The 27,543-nt window shown below is 34.3% G+C and overlaps 1 protein-coding gene across 1 annotated transcript in view; it reads right to left on the bottom strand.

The window, feature by feature from the left end:
* The window catches only part of LOC129072570 (probable ATP-dependent RNA helicase DDX60), a 93,494-nt gene that overhangs the window by 51,443 nt on the left and 14,508 nt on the right, over positions 1–27,543 (bottom strand). The window contains exons 7-16 of the mRNA XM_054576073.1: positions 20,933–21,094; positions 19,244–19,402; positions 13,911–14,052; positions 12,738–12,893; positions 10,969–11,074; positions 10,391–10,506; positions 8,929–9,086; positions 3,511–3,769; positions 1,587–1,753; positions 893–1,051 (exon numbers count right to left, since the gene is read on the bottom strand). Coding sequence (XP_054432048.1) covers positions 893–1,051; positions 1,587–1,753; positions 3,511–3,769; positions 8,929–9,086; positions 10,391–10,506; positions 10,969–11,074; positions 12,738–12,893; positions 13,911–14,052; positions 19,244–19,402; positions 20,933–21,094 — 1,584 coding nt within the window. The remainder of the gene's footprint in view (positions 1–892; positions 1,052–1,586; positions 1,754–3,510; positions 3,770–8,928; positions 9,087–10,390; positions 10,507–10,968; positions 11,075–12,737; positions 12,894–13,910; positions 14,053–19,243; positions 19,403–20,932; positions 21,095–27,543) is intronic.

Genomic DNA, 27,543 nt, shown 5'->3' with positions numbered 1-27,543 from the left:
CCAACACTGAAAGGAAAAGAAACCAACAGAGACAAGAGGGAAGGGGGGGAGCGGGGAAAAGGAAGGGAAGGGGCAAGTCAAGGAACATATAGCAAGGACTCATGGACAAAACCAAAGGGGAAGAGCTGAGGGAGGGAAGGAGAGAGAGGAGGCAAGGGAAAGTGGTGGGGGGTAGGCAGAGACAAATGTATTTGAAAAAAAAAAAAAGTTGAAAAAAAAAAAAGAAAATGCCATATAACATAAAAGTAAATATTTCTGATATTAACTTCCTCAAAATGAAACAAAAACGATGAAGTCCAATTCTGAATAGGACAGTCTATTAGACTGAACCTATGCAACTGCACTTTTTTTAGGTAAACATGTTCAACTTACCAGCAATTTTATATGGTTCAAATCTATGCAGAAACACACCATTTTATTCCAAATTTTATATCTATAAATATTCATTTTATATTTATTTATAGAAGAATAGCAGTTATGGTGACAGATGAGGCATGCAAATAGCTATTGTCCACATAGTTTAGCTACCAAATTCCTCTGTGCACATTTATATATTTACATATGAAGTCCTACAGATACATGGAAACCTTGGAGGCTGACCCATGATACAACTGGAAGACATGCAACTTCAAATATGTATGTGTGAATTCATCATAGAACCTCCAAGGAAATGGCATATTATTTTTAAAAAATGAACAAAACGAAAGCTTCACTTCCTTTAAGTTGAAATAAAGTCAACATCTGACATTCCCAATGACAAAACAATTTGAAATGATACGGCTCAATATTAAAAAGTTAAGGCAAATGTCAACATAGAGCCACAATAATGAAAAGCTCCTGAGATCACATTTAATAATAAAATACAAAAATGGTTCTTTCATTCAATAGTTACCTGCCATGTGTCAGGAATAAAATCTTGAACTCTGGGATCTGGATCTTTTCTCTCATCTCGTATCAGATAATGACCCATGTATTGCAGTTGAAACCGAACGGGCCCAATGCCAATTGAATATTTATTCTTTATCTTCCTTTTTATGTCATCTCCTGCAACCTATATTATTTTAAAAGTATGTTTTGAAAGTGATTTTAAACTATAACATCCTTTAAGTAATTAAAATATTTATTACTAGCACTTTTATGAGAAAATTATTTTACCACTTTAAAAATTTTGTAATATTTACTGAAGTCTTTTACCACCTAATCATCTTTACTATGAATAAATGAACAGACATCAAGATTTTCAAATATCCATCATGCTGCTTGTAGCTACAATTTGATATATTTAAAGACAATTGAAGTATCAGAATATAGTGTTTAAATTCTTTGTTATAATTAAACACAGAATTAGTTTTAAGGGTCTGCAGAGATTATCTGGCATTTATTATTTTGTCCAAACAAGCATTTGAACAAGCTTTCTGTTTCTAGATTACTTCAAATTTGGGTGGTTGGATAGTCAATAATGATTATGAATACAGATTAAATATATTCGGTTAAAAAAAATCTAGAAGAGGTGGCTGTATTTGCAAGATACTTTATGTATACTTAGTAATTACTCTATTAAGATGGAGCTATTCTGAATACATTACCTTGGTTGGATATAAAGAACTTGCCAAGTCATCAAATCCTAAATACTTAAGGCATCTGGCAATAAGCTGCTGATCTGCCTCTTGCAAAAGTTCTGGGTATTTTTCCATCAAGGAATGGATCCTTTTTATCATTTGAACAGCTATACTTACATCTTTTGTGGTTTCACCTTAACAAATAATACACAATAAAATTGTTATGAAGACCACCAAAAATAATAAATTTTATTATCTGAGATTAGTTATGTAAGCTATCAATCTGACCTAATTAAATCCACTATCTTATTTAACAATAATGGAGGTTTGGAACGCAGAGCACTAAATAAAATAATATCGAAGTGCAACCATACACACTTCTTCATCTCCATGGATAATGGAGAAGTAGCTGTGGAAGTGCTGGAGAAAAAGAAAAAATCTTATAGCTCATGATAGAAATAGATCATTAAAGCTCAAGTTTGGATAAGTTCTGGGGAACAACAAATATTTTTTCACCTATTATTTTCATGCCTTCTCTACTATGTTCAAAGAAAAATATTTGGATAACTTTAAATATCTGGTTAAAACTTAGCAACATTGACTAAGGCCTATTGTTGACCATAGGTAAGCATGTGGCATAATTGTTGGAGCCTCTCAATTCAATCAGCCTAATACAACTTCAGGATACAGACTTGGCTAATTCCTCTGCCTTTCTGTACAGTCATATATAACTTTTTTTTTCCTCTTCACTGCTCATCTTTCCATACTTACCACTTTAAGGCTGTTATTGATTCCAACTGTCTTCCCATTAACTAAACAGATATTACCAAACATCGACTAAATGCTATAAGAAACTACAAAAGAAATTTAGTACAGAATTCTTACTCTTCAGGAGGGTATGTTATCATCAATTCCGATCTCTCTTAGTAACACCCAGCTTAAATCCTGATACAACATGTTGGTTTGGGACAAACATATAAGCCAAGTCCTAGTTCTTCACTCTAATAAAATCTATATGATAGAGCAGTTTGCAGGTAATAAAAGGACAGTGTGGAAAAAAAAAAAGAACCTGGTGACCATGTGTTAAATGGATTCAAGTGTGGAGATGCTCAGGACTGACATCAGTTAGGTTTACTCAAAAGAATTGTCAGTTTGGAAGTATGGAACATAATCATTGTACTTGCTATCAATTTATATGTCTCCTTTATCATCTTCTTCCTGTCCTTTTCTTTACTACTATCTCCTCTAGCAACTGTAGAGTGCATAGAACCACAGCAACTTTTGGAAGAACTCAGCATGCTAACATGATCCCAGTTTTACCCAGAAAGAAAATGTTTATACTTCAGACCTCAAAGATGAACGACAGATTCTCCCTGGGTGCTTCCCCATCTTTGCTGGTTCCCTTAACCAATCCCACAAATTTGCTAACAGTATTTTTCAAACCCATCTTTGATTGTGATTTGATTTGAATTTGTTTGTGAATGTGCTCAATATTGTTACTGGAACCCACTCTAAGATTCCACTGCTCATTGATAAAGTAGAGGCAAGAATACTTAGAGGAATTTTATAACAATAAAATCAGATAATGTGTCTAAGCCTTCTAACACAAATTTCCAGTTACTAAGTGACAACTATCATCACTGTATTTTTATTAATTCTCCAATTCATCAAAATAAAAAATACAGCCCTGGCCAGGTGGCTCAGTTGGTTGGAACACCGTTCCATATACCAAAAAGTCACAGATTCGATCCCCGCTTGAGGCACATATGGGAGGCAACTAATCCATGGTTCTCTCTCACATCGATGTCTCTGTCTTTCCCTCTCCCTTCCTTTCTCTTTAAAATCAATAAACATATCCTCGGGTGAGGATTAAGTGTGTGTGTATATATACACATATACAGCATATAAATATATTTACATAATCATATATTTATATATTTATATCACAAACCTTTTCCTTGGCTACTACAGTGTTCTTTCCATGCTTTCAAGCAGGCAGTTAACCCGAAAATTTCAACTCGATATTTCACTGAGTTACTTTTACATGATTTCAAAAAATCTTCCAGGTTCTGTATTCCAGAGTTTAAATTCTCTTTCATTTTTTCCTCAATGGAAAATGATAGAACATTCCATTTTTTCTCTTCTTTTTGTTCTTCCTTGGCAAATAACCTCTTCTTATTCTCTCTAGTAATTATTTCAGCCTTTGACTCCTGCCCCAAAAGAAAAGAAACACACCATGACTCAAGGTAGAAACATTCCTAGATGATATTTCAAGAATGAGACAATATATTTAAGTATATATAGATTATTTTTACCATCATCCCATTCCTGAATAGGCACAATTTTAGTTTGTGTCTGTTTCTTAAAATTAAAACCTCTTTTAATTGAAAACTTATGACAATTTAATGAGTACAAAGACTCCATGGAGATAATTTTTTAGGTTTCTGGGTGGTGTAGATTATAAATCAAAGAGTAAATACAGTAACATCAGAAATACCAAGCCACTATTTTTCATGTCTCCAATGCACTGGTTTCTGCTGTTGTCTCTAAAATTGGTTTCCTTCTCCATTCCTCCATGGTCACCTCTCTATCTCTTACTTGTCCCTCAGGATATTTCTTATAGGAAGTCTTTTCCTAACTCTACAGCTAGGTCACATGTCCCTCCTCTTCCTGGGAATCAAAGCACTATCAAAACACTCATCGTATGTATTATAGCTATGATTATATTTGTCATACTTCCTCTTTAGATGAATGTCCTTGAAACAACAATGTGTGAAAGTTGTTGTCTGTCCCAAGCCGAAATATTTAGTTCATAATGTTTGATGAGTGAGTGAGGAAATAGAAAGGAAATGAAGGAAAGGAGCAAATAGAAGAAACAATATAAATAAAAATGATTTGCCCTATCTAGATATGCATTTTTAATTGACTTAAACACAATATGGTGCCACTTTTACCACTTTGGCTTATTAATGTACAAAGACAAGTTAGAAAATTGTATTCACAAAAGAATTCTCACGAACCTTCCACTATTCTGGCTAGTCATTAAACTAATATCTAAATTTTGCCTATAATGAAGTCAACTTTAGTTGCTATCACTTTCTCAGTGCTTAATTCTAATCAAATATTGAGGTTTCCTAATGTTTTAATCTTCCAAATGCACTGCCTTGGGTTAACTCAGCATGGTTCTATCTCAATAGGACAAGGACGACCCTTGCTTCTTTGCCATGGAAAATGCTTCTATCTTGAATATGCACATTTATTAAACTGCTGCTAGAAGAACACACTTATATAGTGCTAAGGATGTTTAATTACCATGAGATTATTTAATTTCTAACAATGCAGAAGAAAAAAGCTGAACTTTTTTCAGTCTTTATAACTTGCACTATGTAATGAGGATTTTTCCAAACTTGACATTTTATAATGACAAGAAGAAGGAGGAGAAAAAGAAGAGAAGGAAGAGGAAAAAGAGGAAGGAGGAGGAGAAGAAGCAGAAGTGGAAGAAGAGGAAGAAGAAGAGGAAGAGGAGAAGGAGGAACAGGAGGGAGAAGAGGGACAGAAGGAGGAGGAAGAAGAAAAAAGGAGGGGGGGAGGAACAGCAGCAGCAGCTTCTTGGTAGCAATAAACGAAACAGAAAAAGCTGTAATTAGATGGTCTTATTAATAATAAAATTGGCTATGAAAAAGGTGATCATGGCTAAGAGAAAAATAATGACCACCTAGCTGGGCTTGGGGAAGGGACTTTTTTATTATTAGAACAAATATCCTCATTTCTTCTTGGACTTTCTTTTTTAAATTTCAGCTTTATTGAGGCATACTTGCCAAATAACATTATAAGATACTTAAAGTGTACATCAAGGTAATTTGATATACATATACATTTTGGAAGGATTCCTCACATTGAGTCAGTTAGCCCACCCATCACTTTATTTATTTATTTACTTACTTATTTATTTATTTTTGGCAAGAACATTTAACACCTACTCTCTTAGCAAATTTCAATGATGCAGTACAATGTTATCAACTACAGTAATAATGTTTTACATTAGCTCTTCAGACATTATTCCTCTTAGAGCTGAAAAGTTTGTACCTTTTCACTAATCTCTCCTTATATCCTCCAACTCCCAGCCCCTGGCAACTTATCTACTGTTTCTAAAAGTTTCACTTTTTTTTTTTTAGATTTTACGTGTAAGAATTGTTTGTTCTATTTCTGTAAAAAATGCCATTGGAATCTTGATAGTGATTGCATTCACTCTGTAGATTGTTTTAGGTAGTATGGACATTTTAATAATACTAATTCTTTCCATCCAGAAGCATGGAATGTCTTTCCATTTCTTTGTTTCTTCCTTAATTTCTTTCATCAATGTTACATAATTTTTAGTATATGGGTCTTTTACCTGCTTGGTTAAATTTATTTCTAAGTATTTTATTCTTGTTGATGCAATTGTAAACTGGACTGTTTTCTAAATTTCTCTTTCTGATAATTCATGATTAGTGTACAGAAATGGAACAGATTTTGGTATATTGATTTATACCTGCAACTTTCCTGAATTTATTTATTGATTCTAACAGTTTTTTAGTGGAGTCTTTAGGCTTTGTTTTGTTTTCTTTTGTTTTTACATATGCTATCATGTCTTCTGCAAACAGAGACAGTTTTAGTACTTTTTTTTCAGCTAGGATGCCCTTTATTTCTTTTTCTTGCCTAATTGCTCTAGCTGGGACTTTCAGTACTATTTTGAATAAAAGTGGCAAAAGTGGGCTTTCTTGTCTTATTTCTGGTCTTAGAGAAAAATCTTTCAGGTTTTTACTTTTATTATTATATAATGACCTTTTTTCTCTCTTATTTCAGCCTCTAACTTAAAGTCCATGTTCTCTAGCGTAAGTATAGCTACTCCTGCTTTCTTTTGGTTTTCATTTGCATGGGATGTTTTTTTTTTCCATCCTTTTACTTTCAGTCTGTTTGTTCTTAAAGCAAAAGTGAGTCTCTTGTAGGCAGCATATAGTTGGGTCTTTTGCTGTTATTCATTTGCCAGTCTATGTCTTTTGAATGGATAATTTAGTCCATTTGCCTTTAAAATAATTATTAACAGGTACTGATTTACAATTACCATTTTTTACATCTTTTTCTGGATGCTATTATAATTCCTTTGTTCCCTTCTTCTCTTTGTCTCTTCCTTTGTGATTTAATAATTTTCTACAGTGGTATACTTAGATTTCTTTCTTTTTCTCTTTTGTGTGTTTTGTTTGGGTTTTAGCTTTGTGGTTACCACTTGACTTAGGCAAAACATCTTGCATTTATTTACATTATTACATTGTCCACCTGGAGCAGGCCAGAGGGAGAATATAGAGATGAGAAGACTGGCCCTCAGGCAGCAGCTTTTAAAGTATGAAATTAGCCTCTTTCAGGGAAAGAATGGGAGATAGGCATTTCAGTCTGCTGCCTCTGGCTGAGCCCTGGGGGTAGCTAGGCAAGGATAGCACAAGCCTGTTAAGAACCATGTCTTTGTTTGCTATAGTCTTGTGGGTCTTGTGGGAACAAGCCAATTCTGGCACTCAGAGTAGATGTTTTGGGGGTCCATTAAAAGTTGCGGTACTAGATTTTGGGTCCAAACCCTTCCCTTCTGAGGGAGAGATGAGAATTATGAGTTCCCTCCTAATTTTACAGCGTGGGACAAAAGTATGTTTACGGTTGTGAGTCTGCAAAACATGGAGTTTATTCTTGTATTATTTAATTATTATATTATTTTCCATATGAATGACTATAAACCTACTTTTGCTCCACCCTGTATGTCACTGTGTTGGAGGTGGGGTTTACTGCAAGAATATGTCTCAGCCTCTTTCTGTTTTCTTGGGTGTTTTTCTCATTCACCCAATGTGCAGGAGTCACTCAGCTAGTTTCTGGATTTCCTTCAGAGGAGGTTGTAAAGAGAATAATTAAGATAGCTCTAAATTCACTGTGTCCATGGGAGGAGATGAGTTTAGGGATCTCATATATGTTGCCATCTTGAACCAGAACTCCCAAAGAGCTATATTTTTACTGTTACTTCAATGTTGGGAAACCCCAAGTCTGGTTTCAGGAACTGTAACCCCGCAGACAGGCTGGAAGGCCCCACAGCTGGAAATCTTCAAGGAGGCCTTGGAGAAACAGGTCAGAGGAGATATAACCTGTCCCCCCTAGCAGGGGCGTAGCTCCTGCCACTCTGCTTGCCCCTGTGATGGTTGCTTGTTGGTGATGGGTAAGTTATCTCTTGCAGAGATAACAGCCTAAGCCAGACATCGATCGGTATGGGAGGCAGACAAGAAATTGGGGGACATGGAGAAAGGGCAAAAAGGTCCGCATCCCTCGGCTTGGCTTGGACATAGCCAGAGTCCTCATTCTATCGGAAAGAAGTCTCCTTGTCTCTTGGCGGTTCCCTCCCCCTGCCTGGCTCAGGCTTGAAACAACACAGGAGTCAGTCCTAAACCAGATCTGGCGGCTCCCAGGCAACTCAGGCCTAACAGTAAATTCTTTAAAGTGTGCTCTGTTCTTCCCTCAGAAGCTATAGGCAGCTCATGCTGGGAAGGAAATTTACATTATTCACAGACCCTAACCCTATACCCTTAGGCACTCATGTTTACTATGCTCTCACGTTTAGTCGTCTCTCTTGTTTACTGGCCTCCTCTCAGACCCATGTAAATTGGTGTGTTCCTGCCATTTATTTTCTTCAAAGCATCACCTATTCTCTGTAAACATTAACATACTGATGTAATGAGATAGCCCGTGCATTCCTGTTACCTGGCCCCACTGATAACCCTTTCAATAAAAGCCTTTGGACAAAGGGACTCTGGGCCTTCCCCACTAGGGGGATGTGCCATGTCCCCTCTCCTGGCAAACAGAGAATTGTTTGCGACAACTCCTGTTTATTCCCCCCATCCGTGACACCCTCAGGACGGGCTCTGCAGGACTCAGAGTCCCCGCTCCTCTCTCACCTGGCCCCGGACAGTAACTCCCTGATCCCACAGTGCCACGCTCCCCGCGTCGGGCTCTGTCCTGCCCCGTGGCAGCAGTTGCCCGGACCAGGGATGAGCAGCAGTGCCCCACGGCACCCCCCCCAACACGTCGCACTGCATGTTGCGCTTCAGCATGTCTAAAACCAAGCCCTTGGTCACATCATGTCTTACTTTAAAAATATATATATATTTAATATGTATAGATATGCAGTTTAGAGTATCTTAGCAAGTAAAGAAAATAATAGGTGATTATATATACATATATATCTATTATAGTATATTTTATATATATGTTAAAGAAACCACCGGAGACAGAACAAAAATCAGCTTAAGAAGAGACAAAAAGAAAAGTAAAACATTCTGATAGAATTTATAGAACTTACATTTGCCTTTTTACTCTTGGGTTCACTGAAATTCTTTGGCTTGATATTTTGAGTTACAATGATTTTGGAAGAGATCGATTCTAATGAACTTCCATAAAATCGCTGAAAAACATTATACTTTTGCACACCTCTAAGAAAATAAGGATCTCTAGATTTTTCTGAAAAAGAAAAGACTTAAATGTAGCATAACTACATTTTTTCAGTAGTATTCTCACTAAATTATTCACTTCACCCCACCTTAACATGTACTTCTCTTTTTAGTTCGAAGCAGTAATTTACTGTTCACCTTCGTTAAAGAGGGAATGTTGAACTCAGGCTGCCTCTTGCCTATAGAATAATTCTTTACTTTATTTAAAGGATGTAAGTGACAAAGCAGTCTTTCACTGTTTACCTCTCAAAACAAATATCAGGATGCTAGGAAGAATTATAGATTCTGGGCATTACCTCCATCATGTGCCCGGTGAATAAAGATAAGAGGCGGGCAGAGGTAGAGTCAAGCACATATTCATTCAGGAAATTCTGGTTTCTTGCATCACTTGATAGAAAAATCATTACTCTAGACCATAGCCACAGAGTCAAGAACTTAGCCAAGAAAAACTTGCACTATGGTAAAGTCCAATAACATAGGAAATCTTAACAATTGAGATGTAACTTACTCTTTTATCCAAGGAAAACTATAATACTCACTTAAAGGGAAAAACTAAGCTCATTTTTTATGTCTATCTACTTACAGCAAATCAAACCACTCTGAAGTATGTTAATGATTAATCTAAAAGATCCCCTCACATCTTGCAAGATCATGGTAGCAATCCTGCAAGATGTGAGCAAGCAGCCTGATAAGTATTTCATGCAAGCAGGCTTACAATGCACACTTTTAGATTGTTCTGCAAGTAAGTTTTGTCAGCCTGAAGGAGGGTAGAAGTGAGCACCAGGGTAGACAAAGGCAAGATGTAGCAAGGATCTCTAATTCAATCGCAAGCAAGGATCTCTAATTCAATCTCTGTTGCTCTACCATGAGTGGTCCCATGGGCCTCCATTTGCAGTTCCTACCATCCTGAGCTTGAAGGCAGATAAAATACTCATGCTCGTTAGATGCAGTCACCTGGGCGGTGTGAAAGCAGCTGCGATTACTTTAAAGACTATGATCTCAGTATTTTTTTGACCTCAGATTTCTTCAAAAACATCCTTTGCTTAAGACAGCTTCTAACTTTTGTGGGGACAAATGCAATGCTTGCTTACTTCCCTCCTAAGACACCTGCAATACATGTGTTCATATGACTGTCAGGGAACAAAATGGGACCTTCTGTCACCATTTTTACTGACATGCACCTCAGTATCTTCTAGACTAATCTTACTCAAGAAATATAATTTGCAGCACATAATATGCCAATATTTCATTATGAGCTAAAAGGCAGAGAGCGAAATTAACTTTCATTTATTTCACCAGAGTCACAGAGCTCACCATCAAAATGGCACTTTGTCCTGTCATAGTCATCACTGAGGGGCTTGTGAGAATGCCAATGCACAAGTTCATCAAATTCCTTATGTTTAACCAGTGAATTTACACTAGGATCATCCCTGTGAGATAAAAAGAAATATATTCATATTTTAAAGTGCATGCTTTCAAATATAACATAACACAGACTGCATTTTGTAATAATATTTTTTAAAATCATAGCCCCCTTTCCTCTTTCTGTGATATGATATAAATGGTTGAATCGAAAGAACAGTTTATTAGAGGCTTAATAACCCAGAATCCATTCCATGTTTTTAACAGCCCCATCAACATCAACAAATATCCATTCATTAATTCATTAATTAAAAACATGGAGCTCGAGTGATTTTACTCTAAGATTAGAACCATGTTGATTTTCACCTACTATTGACCAAAGGACATTGATAAATTTGATATTAAACTCATTATACATTACAAACATATATTACATCTAATATACTCTAAGCTGTTACATTTCAAAGAATCTTTAAGGATTAATTCTCCATTCTACACAAGTATGAGTAGAGCTACTTTTGGCCCTATACCTCTTTAAGAAAGGCAAATCTTTCAAAATGTCTCCAGCAAATTTATCAACCACTTCAGATGACATTGGAATAAAACCCAAATCGGGCATCTTTTCCTTGGAGGTATCTGTAAGCAAATAAAATTTTAAAACAAGGTCAAACATGAAACTCTCATAGAGGGTTATTACACATTATTTTCTAAAACTTTACATTAAAAAACATTTTTCACTAATCTTATTTATATTTATCAAACCCAGCCCTTCCAATAAAACTATTTCCCATATTAAAAAATTTAGGAACATAGTAGAGTATAAAAAATAAACATCGTTTAAGCAGGCAGGCAGGCAGGTAGGTAAGTAGGTACGTAGATAGCATACATATCACATACATATCATATATATGCTAGTTGGTTAATAAAAGCTTTATTTAGTATCTGGTTCATAATTCTAGGTAACTTGACATTGCTCTCTGTCCGTTACCAACTTGTTCACTGTTTCTACCGTTGCCCAGTACCTTTCTACTATAAGCTCTCTAACTCTCTGCCTGAGCACTTTTTATCTTACAGCCCATATGGAGCAGTGTTAAGAATTTAATGCCAAAGAGAAAGCCCTAAGCAAAAGACTGAGATTCCCTGTAAAATTTACCTGTAGTTGCCCACAGTGGAAACCTACTCTTTAATACATCCTGCATGAATTCTCTTCTCCTTATCTAATCTTACCATTCCCTTATTTGATCTTTCTGGGGCCAATAAACTTCTTCCATTCAAGTTGCTGTCTGGTGGAACTCATTTTGACAGAAGGAAGGAGAATATATGTATTGTATATTCTTTCTCCATATCATGAAAAATATCCTTATATCAATACACCCCAAATTCCCATTAGCTTTTTTTCTTATAGTCCTTCTGGGATCATTTTCTTCTTCTTAATACTCATATAGAAATACTTCTTCTGTTGACAATACTGGCATGCCTACAAATTTGGTTATTTTAAAACATAAATGATGTTTTATAGTATTTTGTTATTTCCTCATGTTTCAAATATCATATTTTATTTCATTAAGTATTTTTAAACACATATGTAGTATATTTTACATTTGATAATTATAAAATCTGAAGTACTTAAGAGTTCTAGTTTTTCAGCTTATTGTTTCTCTTAGGGCCTATTTCCTTTGTTGTTTTATAAACTTATAGTTGGCAGAAAATCCTATAAAAGCAGGGTTTATTTGTGCTCCTTTACAGAGAATTTGCCAGATTCCTTTGACCGCTGAACGTTCATTTCTGGCTTAGAGTTGTCTTGGCCCTGCTCCTGGAGTAAACTAGAGCACCAGGTTCTTGGGAGGGCGGATAGATAACCAGAAGCTCGGAGTAATTTACTTGGTATTACTCAGAGAGCAGGCTCTTTCTTCATTTTTGGCCCCTGGGATTTCCCTTCTGTTGCTTTGAGCTCAGCTATAATTATGTAAAAAGATGTTTAGTATCTCTTATCCAGCAATTCAATAGATTCCCACAGGAGATTATCACTTGATCTATACTGCCAAATTTTTGAAAAATGGAAGTCACATATATCTGGCTTTTAAAAATAAATCACAACATTAGTTACAAGAAAAACACATAACACTTCAAAACTATAGTCACAGCATATTACCCAGGTGATATGACAACATGGTAATTTATTACTAAATTGCATAATGCCAGAAAATCATTTATACTTGCAGCATTTAGTTGGTGGTACTTTCAAAACATTTTCAGAGAAATAATGCTTTTATTTCAGACTAATTTAGAGATTTATTACCTTTGATTGGTAATGGGTTCTTTTCAAGAAAATTAAGTTTTGTTGTTCTCAGAGGAAATGGCTTTCCAACATCAAACTTTCGGACCAACATTGATACAGCATTCCAGAGATATTCATAATCCTTCATAATGACATTTCCCAAATTCAAATGTAGGCCTATATAATAGTTAAAAAGACTAAATATTAAAAGTCATTCACACATACATAGAAATACATATACACAGAAACACACCTTTTGACTAAATTCATAGAGCTCTGAAATACTTATAAAACAGTAAAATTTTCAGTGAGCTCCATGCTGCACCTAAATGAAAATGGTACTTAATGCTGTCTATGAGATTGTGCACTTAAAATTTTATCATTTCCTTATTTTATAACTAAGTACTAAAGTTATAACTATCTTAACTAACAATTATCATTTAAAATTATAACTCATTAAAATTAGTTATTATTAAAATTAAAATTAATTATTATTACTATTAAAATTATAACTATCTTAACAATTATCATTTAAGTAATAAAGATGTTACGCCACACATAACTTTATAACCAATAAAACTGAATAAAACTATGATTTTTCAGAAATGAGAAAATTAGAGAGGATTGTTAAACTTATATGCAGCCAATTCATTTCAATGCTTGCAATATGAAAGAACCGAAACTAGGGCTCATAGGAAGTTCAATAATGCTCAATCAGTTGTAGGTCTCTTAAAATGAGTTTGTTTGTTTGTTTTTTACTTTAAGAAACCACAGAAAAGTTATTCTAAGAACTTGGAGTAAAAGAAACAAGTCACATATGATAAATGCATAAATGAGCTTTATCTTTTAAGAAAATTCCCTAAATATCTAATAGTAGTAGGATGATAACACTAATTAGAGTAAATATTATAGAAAAATGTTATGCATATATTTAAATAAAAATTCAACTGTTAAATTACCAATATTTTTTTTTAAATGCTTCTGGAGTAATATTAAGTTAAGAGAAGTTTTAAAATATAATACTCACTCTAGCTGCAGCTAAATAAAATATACATATGAGTAAACAAATGAAAAGAGAAAAACTATGTTATATTAATATATAGGAAACACAGGAAAATGATTTTGAAGTTTAAATTCTTTATATTATTTATCTCTGGATGAAAGTATAATTATTTTAATACACAAAGGTAGTACCTTGAACATTTTCATTTTCATAGTAAAAAGCAATGTTCTTCAACAAAAGCTCATCACTTAAGTCACAAAGGTGAATTAAATTCAGATTCCAACATTCGAAAGTATCTATATTATTTAGGATAAAATATTCACACCACTTTTTCTGAAAATTGGAAATAAAACCAAGTTATTGACAATTTTTATATTAGCAATAAGCTATAATATGACTTCAAAAATTTCTATAATCCAACTGACAGGTAAACTGGCAGGGCTCTTTCCAATTCTTAACATAAGCCCTTTCAGAGTATTTATGAATACTTTATACCTTAAGGTTAAAGTGACCCAAAATTAAAAAATTAAAACATAAAATTAAACTGACCCAAAGAAACGACTCAGTGTAGTTCTTTGTTCTGAAGTAGATAAATCAATATTTGAGTCTTAATAACATTTTTTTCTTACACTGTAAAGATACAGTCCCAAGGTTTCAGAAATATTTTTGCTTTCAAATGTGCCTCTGTTCTTTACTTAGGTTTAATGTTCTAAATTTTTACTTTCAGGTCAAGAAAGCATAAAAATAAAGTGTATTTGATTGTTCAGGGATCTAGAAGATGCTTAATCCCTCAAACTCAAAGATTCTCATCTGTCTACCCTGCGGGACACCTACCAGGTTTATAGTATGAGGCTATGCTCCCCACTAACAGAGAGAACGTCTCCACTGACCACACTTAGTTCAGAGTAGGGTAGACAGGAGGGAACAACTTCAGCACATGAGAGTCTAGTCATGCTCTCAGCCAGTAACAAAGTTTGGGGAGTTAAGTTCAAAGGGCAAAAACTGAGGCTCCCCTCCTCCATACTCTCTTAATGATAAAACACAAACACTTTCCGAATGTGAACAACTTATTCTATATTGATGTGGAACTTGAACCCAGCATTATCCAATAAAAGTGTAACAGGGGCCCTCTGCATGTGTTATTGTAAATTTTCTGAAACCACAGTAAAAAAAAAAAAAAAGGCTGATATTAATTTTAATTTAACCTAACATATCCAAAATAGTTTGATGTCAATGTCTAACCAATATAAAAATATTGACAGAATAGTTTGCATGTTTTTCATACTGAGTTTTTGAAATCTGATTTCTTTTAAACATACAGCACACCTCAATTCCGACTACCCACATTTCAAGTGCTGAGTATATAATTGTGCTTACTGGCTGCTGTATTAAACAGCCTAGCTCTGATTAGATAAGTTAAGGCTGCTGCCCAAGGTTCAATATGAAGTCATAAATATCAAAGAACCAGGAACTTCTTACCTGAATATAGTTTTATTACAAATACAGTCAAGGGCCCAATAACAACATCAGTAACAGATCCCATGTATGACCCACTATGGTCCCATAGATTTTAAGGAAACTGAAAAATTCCTATCACCTAGTAACGTGGTAAGCTCTACGTGGTAAACTGCCCTAGTTGTGCCCATCTCAGTCAATTGATAGTAATGTCATTGGCTAGAAATGTGTGGGGCATTGACAGGGACCAATAAGCTTCCCACAGACATCTTCTTTTCAAAACAACGTTACAGCTGGCCTGACTCTTGTGGTTCTTATTACAGTATGACTGCAGGACACCATTCAAAGATAACAATTAGGAAACTTTGAAGAAAACGAAAAAAGAGTTTATTACTCATGAGCCCTAGAGTGTACAAAGTGGGGTGGAGGGTGGGGGAACACAGGTCCTGGGTTTAGAGAGAGACTGAGCATAGGTCTGGAGTTTGGCTTTCATTTGAGGTTCAGGGTGGAGGCCCTGGGTTTGGTGGGCTCATACATTATCAGTGAATTTAAAACATAAGAGTGAGAATTTAAAGTATGGAAAGAGGGAAAAAACAAGCAGTGCAAGTGGTCAGTTATGGAAATCAACCAAAATCTCTAAAATAGAGAAGTCTGGGGTGGGGTTGGGGGGAGGGGAAGGCACCCTGGCTTTTTGTGTAGTTCTGTGGCAGGCAGTGTAAATTAGAGATAGCCCTCTTGAAGGGATGCCTCTTTGAAATAGGTGCCTAGGCCATCAACGCCTAATTCAGATACTTGCATTACAACAACAAGAACCAACTTTTCATGTTTGTGCTGACACTGGGGTAAACAAACCTACTCACTGCTAGTCATTTAAAATACAGCATATACAATTACAGTAGTGGGCCATACCATCTACACTCTATAATGTTAGCACAACAAGGAAATCACCTAATAGTCCACTCCTCTGAACTATCTCCATCATTATGTAGCGCATAACTGTAAAACACAAAAGAGATTCCCATGGAACCACAGACCAATGGTTCTCAAACTTTAGCATAAACCTCATCTGGAAAGGCTGTTACATAAAACACAGGTCACCTGGCACCATCACCAAAGACTGATTTAATTCATTTGGGGTCCAGCCTAATACTTTGCAGTTCTAACAAGTTCCAAGTAATGTTGATGCTATTGGTCAGGGCACCATACTTTGAGAATCAGTGCTATGTAAGGCTGCCCTAAGTTCCACTCCACTAATCCTCTCCCATAACACTGCTGAGTAAACAGCAGTATGTGAAAACAGTACAGCAATTGTTCCTCGTTTTATTCACTTCATACAAGAAGTGTCTCTGCGTGGTCTCTGAGTGTCAAGATCTGAGTAAACATGAAGCTCTCCCTTCAGTTTGCTTAGGTGTTTCTCCTGAGGCCTCAGCATAGGCCTTTATTGTGAAAATTTCAGAGGCTATCTGAAGTTATCAGGTATAGGGTGTTAGCAAAGTAAGCACAGAGAATGGGAAAGCAGAGAGGTGCTTGCCTATAAGATAATCAACTGCTCCCCACATCAAGAGAGCAGATCATGGTGGGAAGGGAACAGATTTGGAAGCTGAACAGAGGTGAAGTTAGATCTCAACTTGATCATTTATTAGCTCTGCTAAATGGCCATTTAACCTCCCTGAGCCCAAGTTTTTCACTTGTAAAATGAAAACATGACAGGAGTGTTATTTCTGAACAAGGTAGCATAGGTCCACACAAAGCAGGTGCAGAATAAATGGTAGCTATTCCTATCATGTCCTGTAATCCATGCAATCCTAATTACAGAAGGGAATCCACCTCTATCTAAGGAAATCCTCCAGATCACATCCTTGCTCACCGTAATTTCCTTGTATTTTCATCTATCCTCTCAACTTTTATAATTCGCATTGAAGCATGCTCAATCTTTGCCATTTTAAAAGCACCCTAATTGACCCACGTTCCTCTCCAGTTTTACCTTATGTCACTTTACTCATTCAACTTCTTCCACATACACTACTCTTCATCTGTATTTTATCCCTTCCACTCACTACTGAATTCACTTTAACATCCATTGTGCTTCCCACCACTGCATTCACATGCCTCCTTAATTATGATCAACAGTGAGCCCTATGCTATTAAATACAAGGTATTATTTTTAGCCCCCAACCTCCTACAATTCTCTATAGCATTTAATATGATTACCCACAACCACCTTTAAAAGACCCAGTTCCACTGACTTTAAGAACAACCCATTCTCCTGGCTTTCCATTCTATTCATCTAAGCAACTTCTTCTCACTGTCTTTTGTCACTGTCTCAACCTTTCCTTAACTACTTAATATTGGAATATCTCAGGTCTCTGTCCTAAACCCTCTCTTCATATCTCTCTCTCAAAATAATTTCATCTACCACATGACATCGATTAACATCAATTGATCTCTCCGTTTGGATATTTCATTGGCACCTCAAATTCCATATTTCTAAAACTGAACGCATGATCTTCCCCTGCAAGTGTCCTTTGTACAATGGTATCATCCCCCAAATGCTCAAGCTAGAGATTCAGAGTCATCTGACTGCTCCCTTTCCCCCGTGCCCCACACTTAATCACTAAACGTGTCAATGCTACACCTTAATTCTTGAAATTACCCACTGTTATTCATCCTTATTCATTCTTAATCCCTAACATTATCAACAGTAATGATACTTAACCAATCAATTGGTTCTCGTGTTTAGGATCAAATTTTATCTCCATTCCCTTAGCATGATCTATAGAATTCTACATGATTTGTTTCTTACCATCTCTTCAGTTTTATCACTTTCCCATATTTTTTCTAGTCCAGTTACACTTGATGTTTCTCACTTGCTTGATCATGCCATCCTCAGGATGATCATGGTGGTTATTTCCTAGAATTCAGTTTTCATCCACTCTTCAACTTGCTAACTCCTATTCATCCTTCTAGACTTGAGTTACTTCTCTTCATTTCTTAAGAGAAGCCATACTTTTCAGAATGAGTAGTTCTTTCTTCACAATAATTTTAAAAATTCAATATCTGTCGTTGCTGCAAAAATATGGGTCTACAAAGGTGGTAGGGAGTAGTTCTTCTTTTTCTCACTGTATGACCAGTGATTCACACAACTCATGTGCATTAGATAAATATTTGTGGACTGGCTTCCTAACTAACTGGTTCTAAAACAGTTACCTTGATCATTTAAATATAGTATCAAAATCCTTTTAAAAAAAAAAATCCCATGTCAATCAATCCACTAATCTCATTGCTGAACAACAGTCTAAGTCCATACCTTCAGATTAAAGGGAAAGGCTTACACTCAAATAACCTAGAGAATAGCAGCACTTATGTTATAACAATTCAAACCCTCTTAATATCCTGTAACAAAGAAATGGGTGAGTAAACCATAGTACACCCATGAAAAAATAACTAGTAGCCATTTAAAAATGATGCTAGCCAAGAATGTGAAAGAAAATAGAAAAAATATGTGAAAAAAAAATCTAGATTTCCAATAATAGAAATAACAAACAACAACAGAAAAATCTAGGCATTTAACATAAAGAAAATAAACCAAAATGTTAATAGTTAACGAAGATTCATTTAAGTGGTGGGCCACTAGATAAGTTTTTCTGTTGTTTTTGCTTTTCATTTTCCTAAAGTCTATACATTTTCTATAATTATCCTCTATAACAGACAAAAATCATACACTATTACACTGATTTATTAAATTTCTCTCAAGAGTAGAACACAACAGCCACCAATCCCTTATAGTTGATGACACAAAAACCTAATCTTGACAGAATTGGAAGGAGGGAAACAGAGAGGCTTTTTCTTTAGGCTGAATGTACAGCATGCTGTTTATTATTACTATCGCAGAGTCGTTGTAATTAGAAAGTGATTGATTTAGGTCATTAAACTCTTAAAGCCCCGAAAGGGCTGACATTATTCACATATAAATCTACTTTTGAATGTGATTGTGGTGTTTCTGTATCAAACAGGTGAAACAAAAATAAACAAATAAGTAAATATATAAACTAATAAAGAACATATTTACCATTTTTAGGAAAGTCTGAATGTCCTCAATCCAACGGGAAGTGATGAATCTAGTACAAGCTCTTTGGGAAAGAGGTAAATGGAGTAGAAAGACCGTACTGAGACAATGCAGTTTACACAAATCTTCCATCTCTTGCAGGCTTAAGCAATCACTTTTCCCCTAAATAAAATAAAGAAGGTAAGCCAGAGAACAGCTGGCTGTGAAACAGACTTACAGCATGCAATATTTGGCCGTTGCATTCTGCTGAGCAGGAATCACATATTATGTTACGTTCTTCATTCTACATTTTTGAGAAAGTCCTTTCCTTCATACATACACCTGACTGAGTTTATACAGATGTAAGGTAGGAGGGACAAGGAACTGCCAGTTCAGTAGCAGTTTATATAAAGCATTTTTCAGTACCTTAGTCAAGTCAATCTTTACACGAGCTGACCAAGCAGCACATGTGAAGTGACTGATGATCCTACAGGACTCGGTCCTGGAGAGCCACCGAATAAATGCTCTATTCTGTCCAATGCATCATATTTTAAAAGTTATATTGAAAATTACCAGAATGAGGAAACCAGGACATTTCCAAAGCACTTATCCAATTAGAATAAGGGTCAAGAAGTGGGCATGTTTAACATGATAGGACAAGGACCTCACAGCCATCTTCTGATGTTTTCAGGGTTGTAGGTGAAACAAGACTAAGACTTCTTTCCAAGTACCTTCAAAGGGCCACATAGGGTCTAATAATTAAAAGTTCCACAGAGATACATTTGGTTTAGTATTATTTTTTGATAACAATTTAAAATGGCATGCCTGATGATGTGCAAATATATCTAAGCATATATTCAAGCAGATACTGAAAAGCCAAAACTGTATAAAGAATGCTGGATAAAAGATAATGAACCCTGTTCATTTCTGAGATTGCAGAATAGTGAGAGAAACTTCATTTTTCTTCCCTAAGAATCTTTAACCAAGAAGGCCCCAGCATTCGAGTTGTATGCAAAATAGTCTACCTACAAATGTGTGTACCTAAGTGTGTGTGTCCAGGAGTTTGTGCATGTGCACGTGGGCACAAATATATAGAGATAACTATTTAGTTGAGAGCAAACTTACACTGGTCAACATATTCTTAAGGTTAAAACTTTTAGTATCTCTCCAGCTAGGATGGCACTGAGACACCACAACAGAAATATTCTTTCAAAATACAGTTTGATATTGTGGACCTTGAACAAGACAGACCGAGGTTTAATCCACACTGCTCTTTAATACCTTTGGTTTAAGGAATGTTACCTGGACTCTCTGAACCTCAGTGTTCTCATTTGTGAAATAGGGATAATAATACCTCCCTTGAAATGTGAGAATTTAATGGCACGAGGCATATAAAAAGCTAAGATAATTGTTAACATTATACGATCTCTCCAAGCGCTAATTTCGTTTCTCATCTCCCCTTCCTCTAGATGGTTGGACAAATTTGACTAAATATGTACTAAAGGAAACACCTGCATAGTAAAACACTGAATCTTATAACAGCTCACTAGGTGATTTTTATAAACAAATTCTAGATTTTCCCTTTTTTGAAAGTTTGTATAACTAAATTAGAGAAATAAATGACTATCAAATGGAAGAAATAGCAGATATAATCAGTGAAATTTCTGAAGTTGAGAGCAATGGTGTTTCACAGTAAAGGGATAATGATCACACCTGCTGGATGTCATTTTTCTGACAAGAGGTAGTCTTCTTTCTGTTTTCTAAGAAATAGTGGTACATTCTCAAAGACAAGGAGCATGAAGTAACACAAAGAACACGCCGAATGTCAGATCCTTCTGGCCAGAGCTGCTTAAGCAGAGAAATCGTTTCGCATGCCTGTCACAGAAGGAAATTGTAAAATGTCATGATATTTACAAAAATATTTTTATTCATAAGTGATCTTACTAGAAGAAATGATACAGAAAAGGATAGATATTTCTGTTAAAATGATAAATATTTTTAAATGAGAATATTCCAACAAATACTTTAGTGAAAGCTTTAAACATTTAAATATGTAAGGAGCTCTTATAAATCAATAAGAAAGCATGTTAGCCTTTTATAACGCATGAGTAGATAATACGCAAAAGAAACAAATATTATGAAAGAAGAAGTGTTCAATCTTAGTAATAAAAAGAACAATTAGATATCTTATTTTTACTTTCAAGATAGCAAAGTATCCTTTAATGATAATAGCACTGAAATATGATGCCATTTTCTCTCATTCTTTGCTAATGAGAATATGAATAGGTATTGAATTATTGCAAAGCTGTTTGGTAATACTTATGATTATCATTAAATATGGTGATACTTTTTGACTGGCTATTTAAGTTCTAAATCTGAGTTAGGGAAATAATATTACAGTGTGTACGATGATTCATGTACCAAGATGTTCACCACAGAGCCAACTTTCAAACCATTTAAATGTTTTTCATTAGGAAAGTAGTATGGACCCAGTACAACTAAAAACTATGAAAATTTCTGATAGTTAGAAAATGTTTAAATAAGAACTTAAATTTAGAAAGTGAAAAAGGGTATATATGATATGTTCTCCATTGTATAAGAATACATAGAACACCACTGAAAGAGTATATTAAGAAATGTATAATATACCTCTAAGTGGTAATCATGGTATGAATATGAAGTTTTCAAGGGAACAAAACAATAACCCTGAAATCTAGATATTATACTTCCATTAATGAAATTTAAGTCACCTTATATTCCAATATGAGGTATTACATTACAGGAAATTCTTACATTTTTCAAATTATATTATGCATTTTTCTAAAATTCTCTCATACACACATAGATACATTGTTTTGTGAGATTTCCATGTAGTCAAAAACAATAGAGTCTGTAGTAATCAACTTCCTAAAAATATTCAATATTTTCTATCTATAAATATTTTATACAAAATCATATTGCCAAAACTAAGAAGACAGAATAGTGACACTGCAAAATAATTGTCTATAAGGGAAACATTAACAAATTCCAGCTCTGCAATCCCTCATGGTCCTGTGCCACACTTGTCCAACTCAAGGCTTTGTAGTGACCAAAGGCAGAGTGAGAAAAATTACAGGAAACATAAAGGAGAAACATTAGTGAAAACGGAATTGGAAGAACCACTAGAATTAAATCCACCCTCAGTCTGAAAATACAATAAAAGTAACCAGGTAGAGTATAGTACAGACTGCAAGAAAACGAATTTCAAAGAATGCGCCACTTAAAGCATCAGATGGCATATAAAAGACCCAGACACATGTTTTAAAGAGACAGTCTCAGTTTTCAAGGATAAATATGACATAAAAGGATAGAAATTGCTTACAGAATAGGAACTATTTAAAGGAATAATTTTCTGAAAATATTTTGGGGGCAGAAACAAAGCTAAAAGGAAGAAAAAACTTTTTATAGCAACTACCAGTAAGTAGTGAAGGGGGAAAGAAGACAAAAGAGAACCCATAGGGCACTGGAAGATAAAAGAAAACCACAAACTAACAATCCCACATCCACCTCCCAAATAAATAAATAAAATTCCCACTAACATTGCCTTAGCTCTGCTAAATTGACAGAAAGGGGCACCATTAAATTTAATTAAATTATTAAATTAGGAATCTCATAACACCTTAATATCATCAAAATAAAGAAAAAGAAAGAGAAGGAAGTACATATGGAGCTATTGTAAGAAAATGACAGCAGGAACATAATTTCACACAAATGAACTACAGAAAATCTCATTATCACCACCAAAAAATAGTGATAACAATAATAGTAACAACCATAAAAAAGAAGAAATACAGGAATCTATACCTTAAATATGACTAAAAAACTAAAACAAGCACTTGAATATATGAAAAATTATCTTTATTCAGCAAATAATAAACCAGAAACAGAATGGGGAAGAAAGGAAAAAATGAACAAAATAGTTAATTTAATTCAGAAAAATAACCTTAGAAAAGACAAAGCTATGACAGAAATGAAGAATAAATTATAAGATGCCCAAAGAAAAATGACCTCAATAGAAATTTAATAAGAGATATTGAAGAAAGATAAGAAAACAACAAATGACATTTAAAAAGAAAAAAAAAGAGGCTGGAGAAAAAATAGTAAAAATGAAAGAAGCAAAGATGGGACAATATTTGTTTTATCAGACACCTGAAGAAAAATAACTAAAACAATAGAACAGTGAATAATTAAAACGATAAGCTAAGAAAATCCACTATAGGCACAAGATGGTTGCTAAGGGATACTGAAAAACAACCAACCAAACAAATATAACCTTCAAAAACCAAATAATAAAACATAAAATAAGAAAATGGAAGATACATTAAAAATTTTCCAAATAAAAATGTAAAGAGAAAATAACTATTAAGACAGAAGACATTTTAAAAATCATAAAAGCTTATTTTGCAAACTTTTATACAAAGAAATTTGAAATGTAAATGAATAATATTCTCATAAGAACAAATTACTAAAATGGACCCCATTACAGTTAGTAAGCTTTAAATTTCTCTCTCAGGATTTTTGCTATGTCCCAGAAATTTTTGGTTGCTGTGTTCCCATTTAGTAAGCTTAAAGAAACCAATTTCCACAGGGGGGCAAAAAAACAGAAAATTATTAAGAAACTGACAAAAAAGCACCAGGCCCACTGGGTTTTACAGGGAAATTCTAGCAAATCTTCAAAGACCAGAAAATACTAATAATTTATCATTTATTTCAGAATATGAAGCATGTATAATACTGATACCTAACTCAAGACATGCAATCACAGGAAAACAAATTTAGAAAAGTATCATTTAAGCATATTGATTTCAAAAATTCTAAACAAGATATTAGCAAACAGAATCCAACATCATATTAAAAAAATACTATAGTATGACCAAGTGAGATTTAAACATAAGAGAACACATAAATTAATTAAACAGCAGGAATGCAGAGTTGCTTCAATATTAAAAATCCATTGATATCAAAATATCATATTAATAAGCCCAAGGGAATAAATCATGATTGAATCTACACTTTCAATACACATACATAATAAAAACACTAAAAATATTTAAGTTGATGGCTACATTAACATATATGTAAAATGGAGAAACACTAGAGATACTTTCACTAAGATCAGGAGCAAGACAAAAATACCCACTGTCTCTGCTACTATCTACCATTGTACTGGATTTGTCAGGTAAGGCAAATAGACATGAAAAAGTAATTTGAGGCATAAGAATAGGTCAAGAAGATGCAAAACTCTCTCTGTTCACAGATGATACATGGAAAATCCCAAAGAATTAATAATAAAACTAATTCAAAATTTCAATGAGTCATCAGGATATGAAATTGGCATATAAAAATCAATAGATTTCATAAGCACTAACAACAAAGAAAGAACGTTGTTGGAGAAAAATTACAGTAACAAAAACATCAAATAAAAAGAAAATTAACAGGAAATGTACAAAAACATAGATAAGGAAATTTTTTTTAATTCACAAAAAGAACTTAAATAAATATACACTCCTTCTTGCATTGAATAATTCAACATTATAGAGATGTCAATTCTCTCAGTTTAATTATTAAATTAAATATACTCCATTAAAAATACCAAGAAGATATTTTTTGAAGTTAGGCTAGTTATTAACAAAAGTTCACATTGGAAATCAAGATGCAAAAATAGCTGTGGAATCACTGCAAAAGAGAAACTATAAACTGAAAAACTAGCCTAACAAGACATTAAAAATACTAGAGTCTTTAGAATCAAAAGAGTGTGAAACTGGAAAATAAACCAGTGGAATAGAATAGAAAGTCTAGAATTATTTCCAAATACATATAAAAATTTATTAAATGACAAAGGTGGCATCTGAAATCACTGAGATATAGACTGACTTTTTAGTATATAACAGAGTATACATTTGGAAAAGGTAAAAAATTATATGCAGATCTCATACTGTACACAAGAATAAAGTACAAACGGCTTAGGTATCTAAATATAAAATAATTCTAACTATAAGAGGAAACCTCAAATTCCTCTTTAACCTTGATGTGTGTAGGGGAAGTTTTCCTAAGAGTGACCAAAATCTAGAGACTACAACAACAGAAATAGATTAATATGACATTATGTATTTTTAAATGTGCATGGCAAACACGATAAAATAAAAAGTAAAAAGACAACTTACAAATTGGAAAAAATATTCATAAAATATAACACTTAAAAATTGAAATATAAAAAATTGATAAGCCTTTTAGAAAGAAAATTGGCCAAACCTAATTAAGCTACATATACACTTAACTGTGACTCATCAATCCCATCTCTGAAAATACACCTCCAATAATACAAAAGTACATATACATGTGGTTATTCATTACAGCATTGATTGTAATTGCAAAATGCTGGAAACAGTATAAATTCCATAATAGGAAATGGTTAAATGAACCATAGTGCATCCACACAAGGGACTAGTACTACACAGCTATATAACAATGAGGAAGATATCTATGAACTGCTTTAAAATGATTTCTTAGACATGCTGTTAAATGCAAAAAGAAAAGCACTAAAAATATCTATAATATGCTATCCTTTTGTAAGAAAAAAGGGGACATAAGAAAATACATATGTTCTGCTTTTTTGTGCAAAAGAAATACAGGAAGGATTAACTTGAGACTAAAGAGACAAGCAACCTACAGAAAATATTTAGGAAAAAGGTGAGTTGTAGAGGAGAATAGGACTAGAGTAGCAAAGGTAAAAAAAAAGTGCCATTTCTTTAAGTATATCTTTTTGTATATATCTGATTCTTAAAACCATAGTAATGTTTCATGTAACTTTCACATACCCCCCAAAATAAACATAATTAAAAAACAACTGGGATATGGGTGGGAGAGACCCAAAATGAAATATAAACTGAAACCAAAGAACTAACTCTATTAATAATGGATAAACATAACCACACTAAAGGAAGTGGACAAGAAAGGAACTAAACTAAATAACATTGGAAACAATATTGTGACGTATTCTGTGACTACAGATTAAAAGAATTGCACATAAATCCTGTAATCCACTTAGTGAATGTTTCTCTTGATATATGGTTAGCAATTCTAAAACGACCTTATGTGTACACTAGAATTTGAGAAAGTAAGTATATATACTGTAGTTAATGAGAGCTGGATTTCTTACCATTACAATTACAAATACAGAAAGGGGAAAGAGAAAATAAACTATATGGCTTTGAATTAGAGCAGAAACATCAGTATGAACATATGACAGATGAGAGAGGTATGATAGACAGATAGATAGTTAGATAAATTGAAAATAGGTGCATATACAGGAGTTAGTATGCAGAGATCGATTTCCTTGCTCTGTCTGCTGAAAAGTCCTAGTAGCAATGACACCCCAGTAACAATGAACAAACATCATTCCTGGATCTTGGCTTCTAAATGTCATTTTCCAATAAAAGCAACCAGAACTCTTTGGAGAAGTGGTTGATTTTAGGGTTGGGGCAGAGAAAATATAAGATGAGATTGGAACATGTGGTTTCAAAAAGTAAGACAGTGCTCAAAAAAATGAGGCTTGATGAATGTGAAGATAAATATACCTCTGGGCAACTATCACCACAATCTTTTATCATACCTCAGTAAAGTAGTTAAAAAAAACAAAGGAGAGGGGAAGCTTGTACAAGAATGCCAGTACAAACTGGAAGGAGTTTCTAATGTTCAATCCTGGAACAAGCTGAGCACCAAAATAATTATAATATTCGACTTTAATCTATAACATGAAATATATATCCATGAATCCAATAAATGGTTTCTTCATATCAGTATGGAATAATGAACTAGAGCAACTGTCCCTCACAGTATATTTCTAATTAATAACTGTAGAATGAAAAAGTGAAATAGAAAATAACCACAGGTAAAAAACATCAGTAATAACTATTATAGACAAAGTCCACCAGTGGGTTCCAAAATTAATTGGCAAAAGTTTGAGAAGAAACAGGATGTGCACAGTGAGGAAAGTGTAACTTGCCAGTGGAGAAAGCTGGCAGGCACCAGCACACCCAGTGTGGAGACACACCGACATTATGGGCCCTTCGATACACTGTACAGAGGGCGCATCCAGTCAGCAGCACTCTCGATGAAAAATATACAGCCTCATTCTAATCGTGAGAAAACATCAAACAAGCCCAAAGTGAGGGATATTAACAAAATAATTGATCAACACTTTTCAAAAATGTCAAGGTCTAGTAAGTCAAGGAAAGCCTGAGAAACTATTACAGATTAGGGAAGAATAGGGAGAAATAAATAAT

This window comes from Pteronotus mesoamericanus, unplaced genomic scaffold, assembly GCF_021234165.1.
Source record: "Pteronotus mesoamericanus isolate MK-2021 breed Mesoamerican mustached bat unplaced genomic scaffold, CSHL_Meso_final contig_32, whole genome shotgun sequence".
NCBI lineage: Eukaryota > Metazoa > Chordata > Mammalia > Chiroptera > Mormoopidae > Pteronotus > Pteronotus mesoamericanus.
This window is presented reverse-complemented; position numbering and strand designations above follow the sequence as displayed.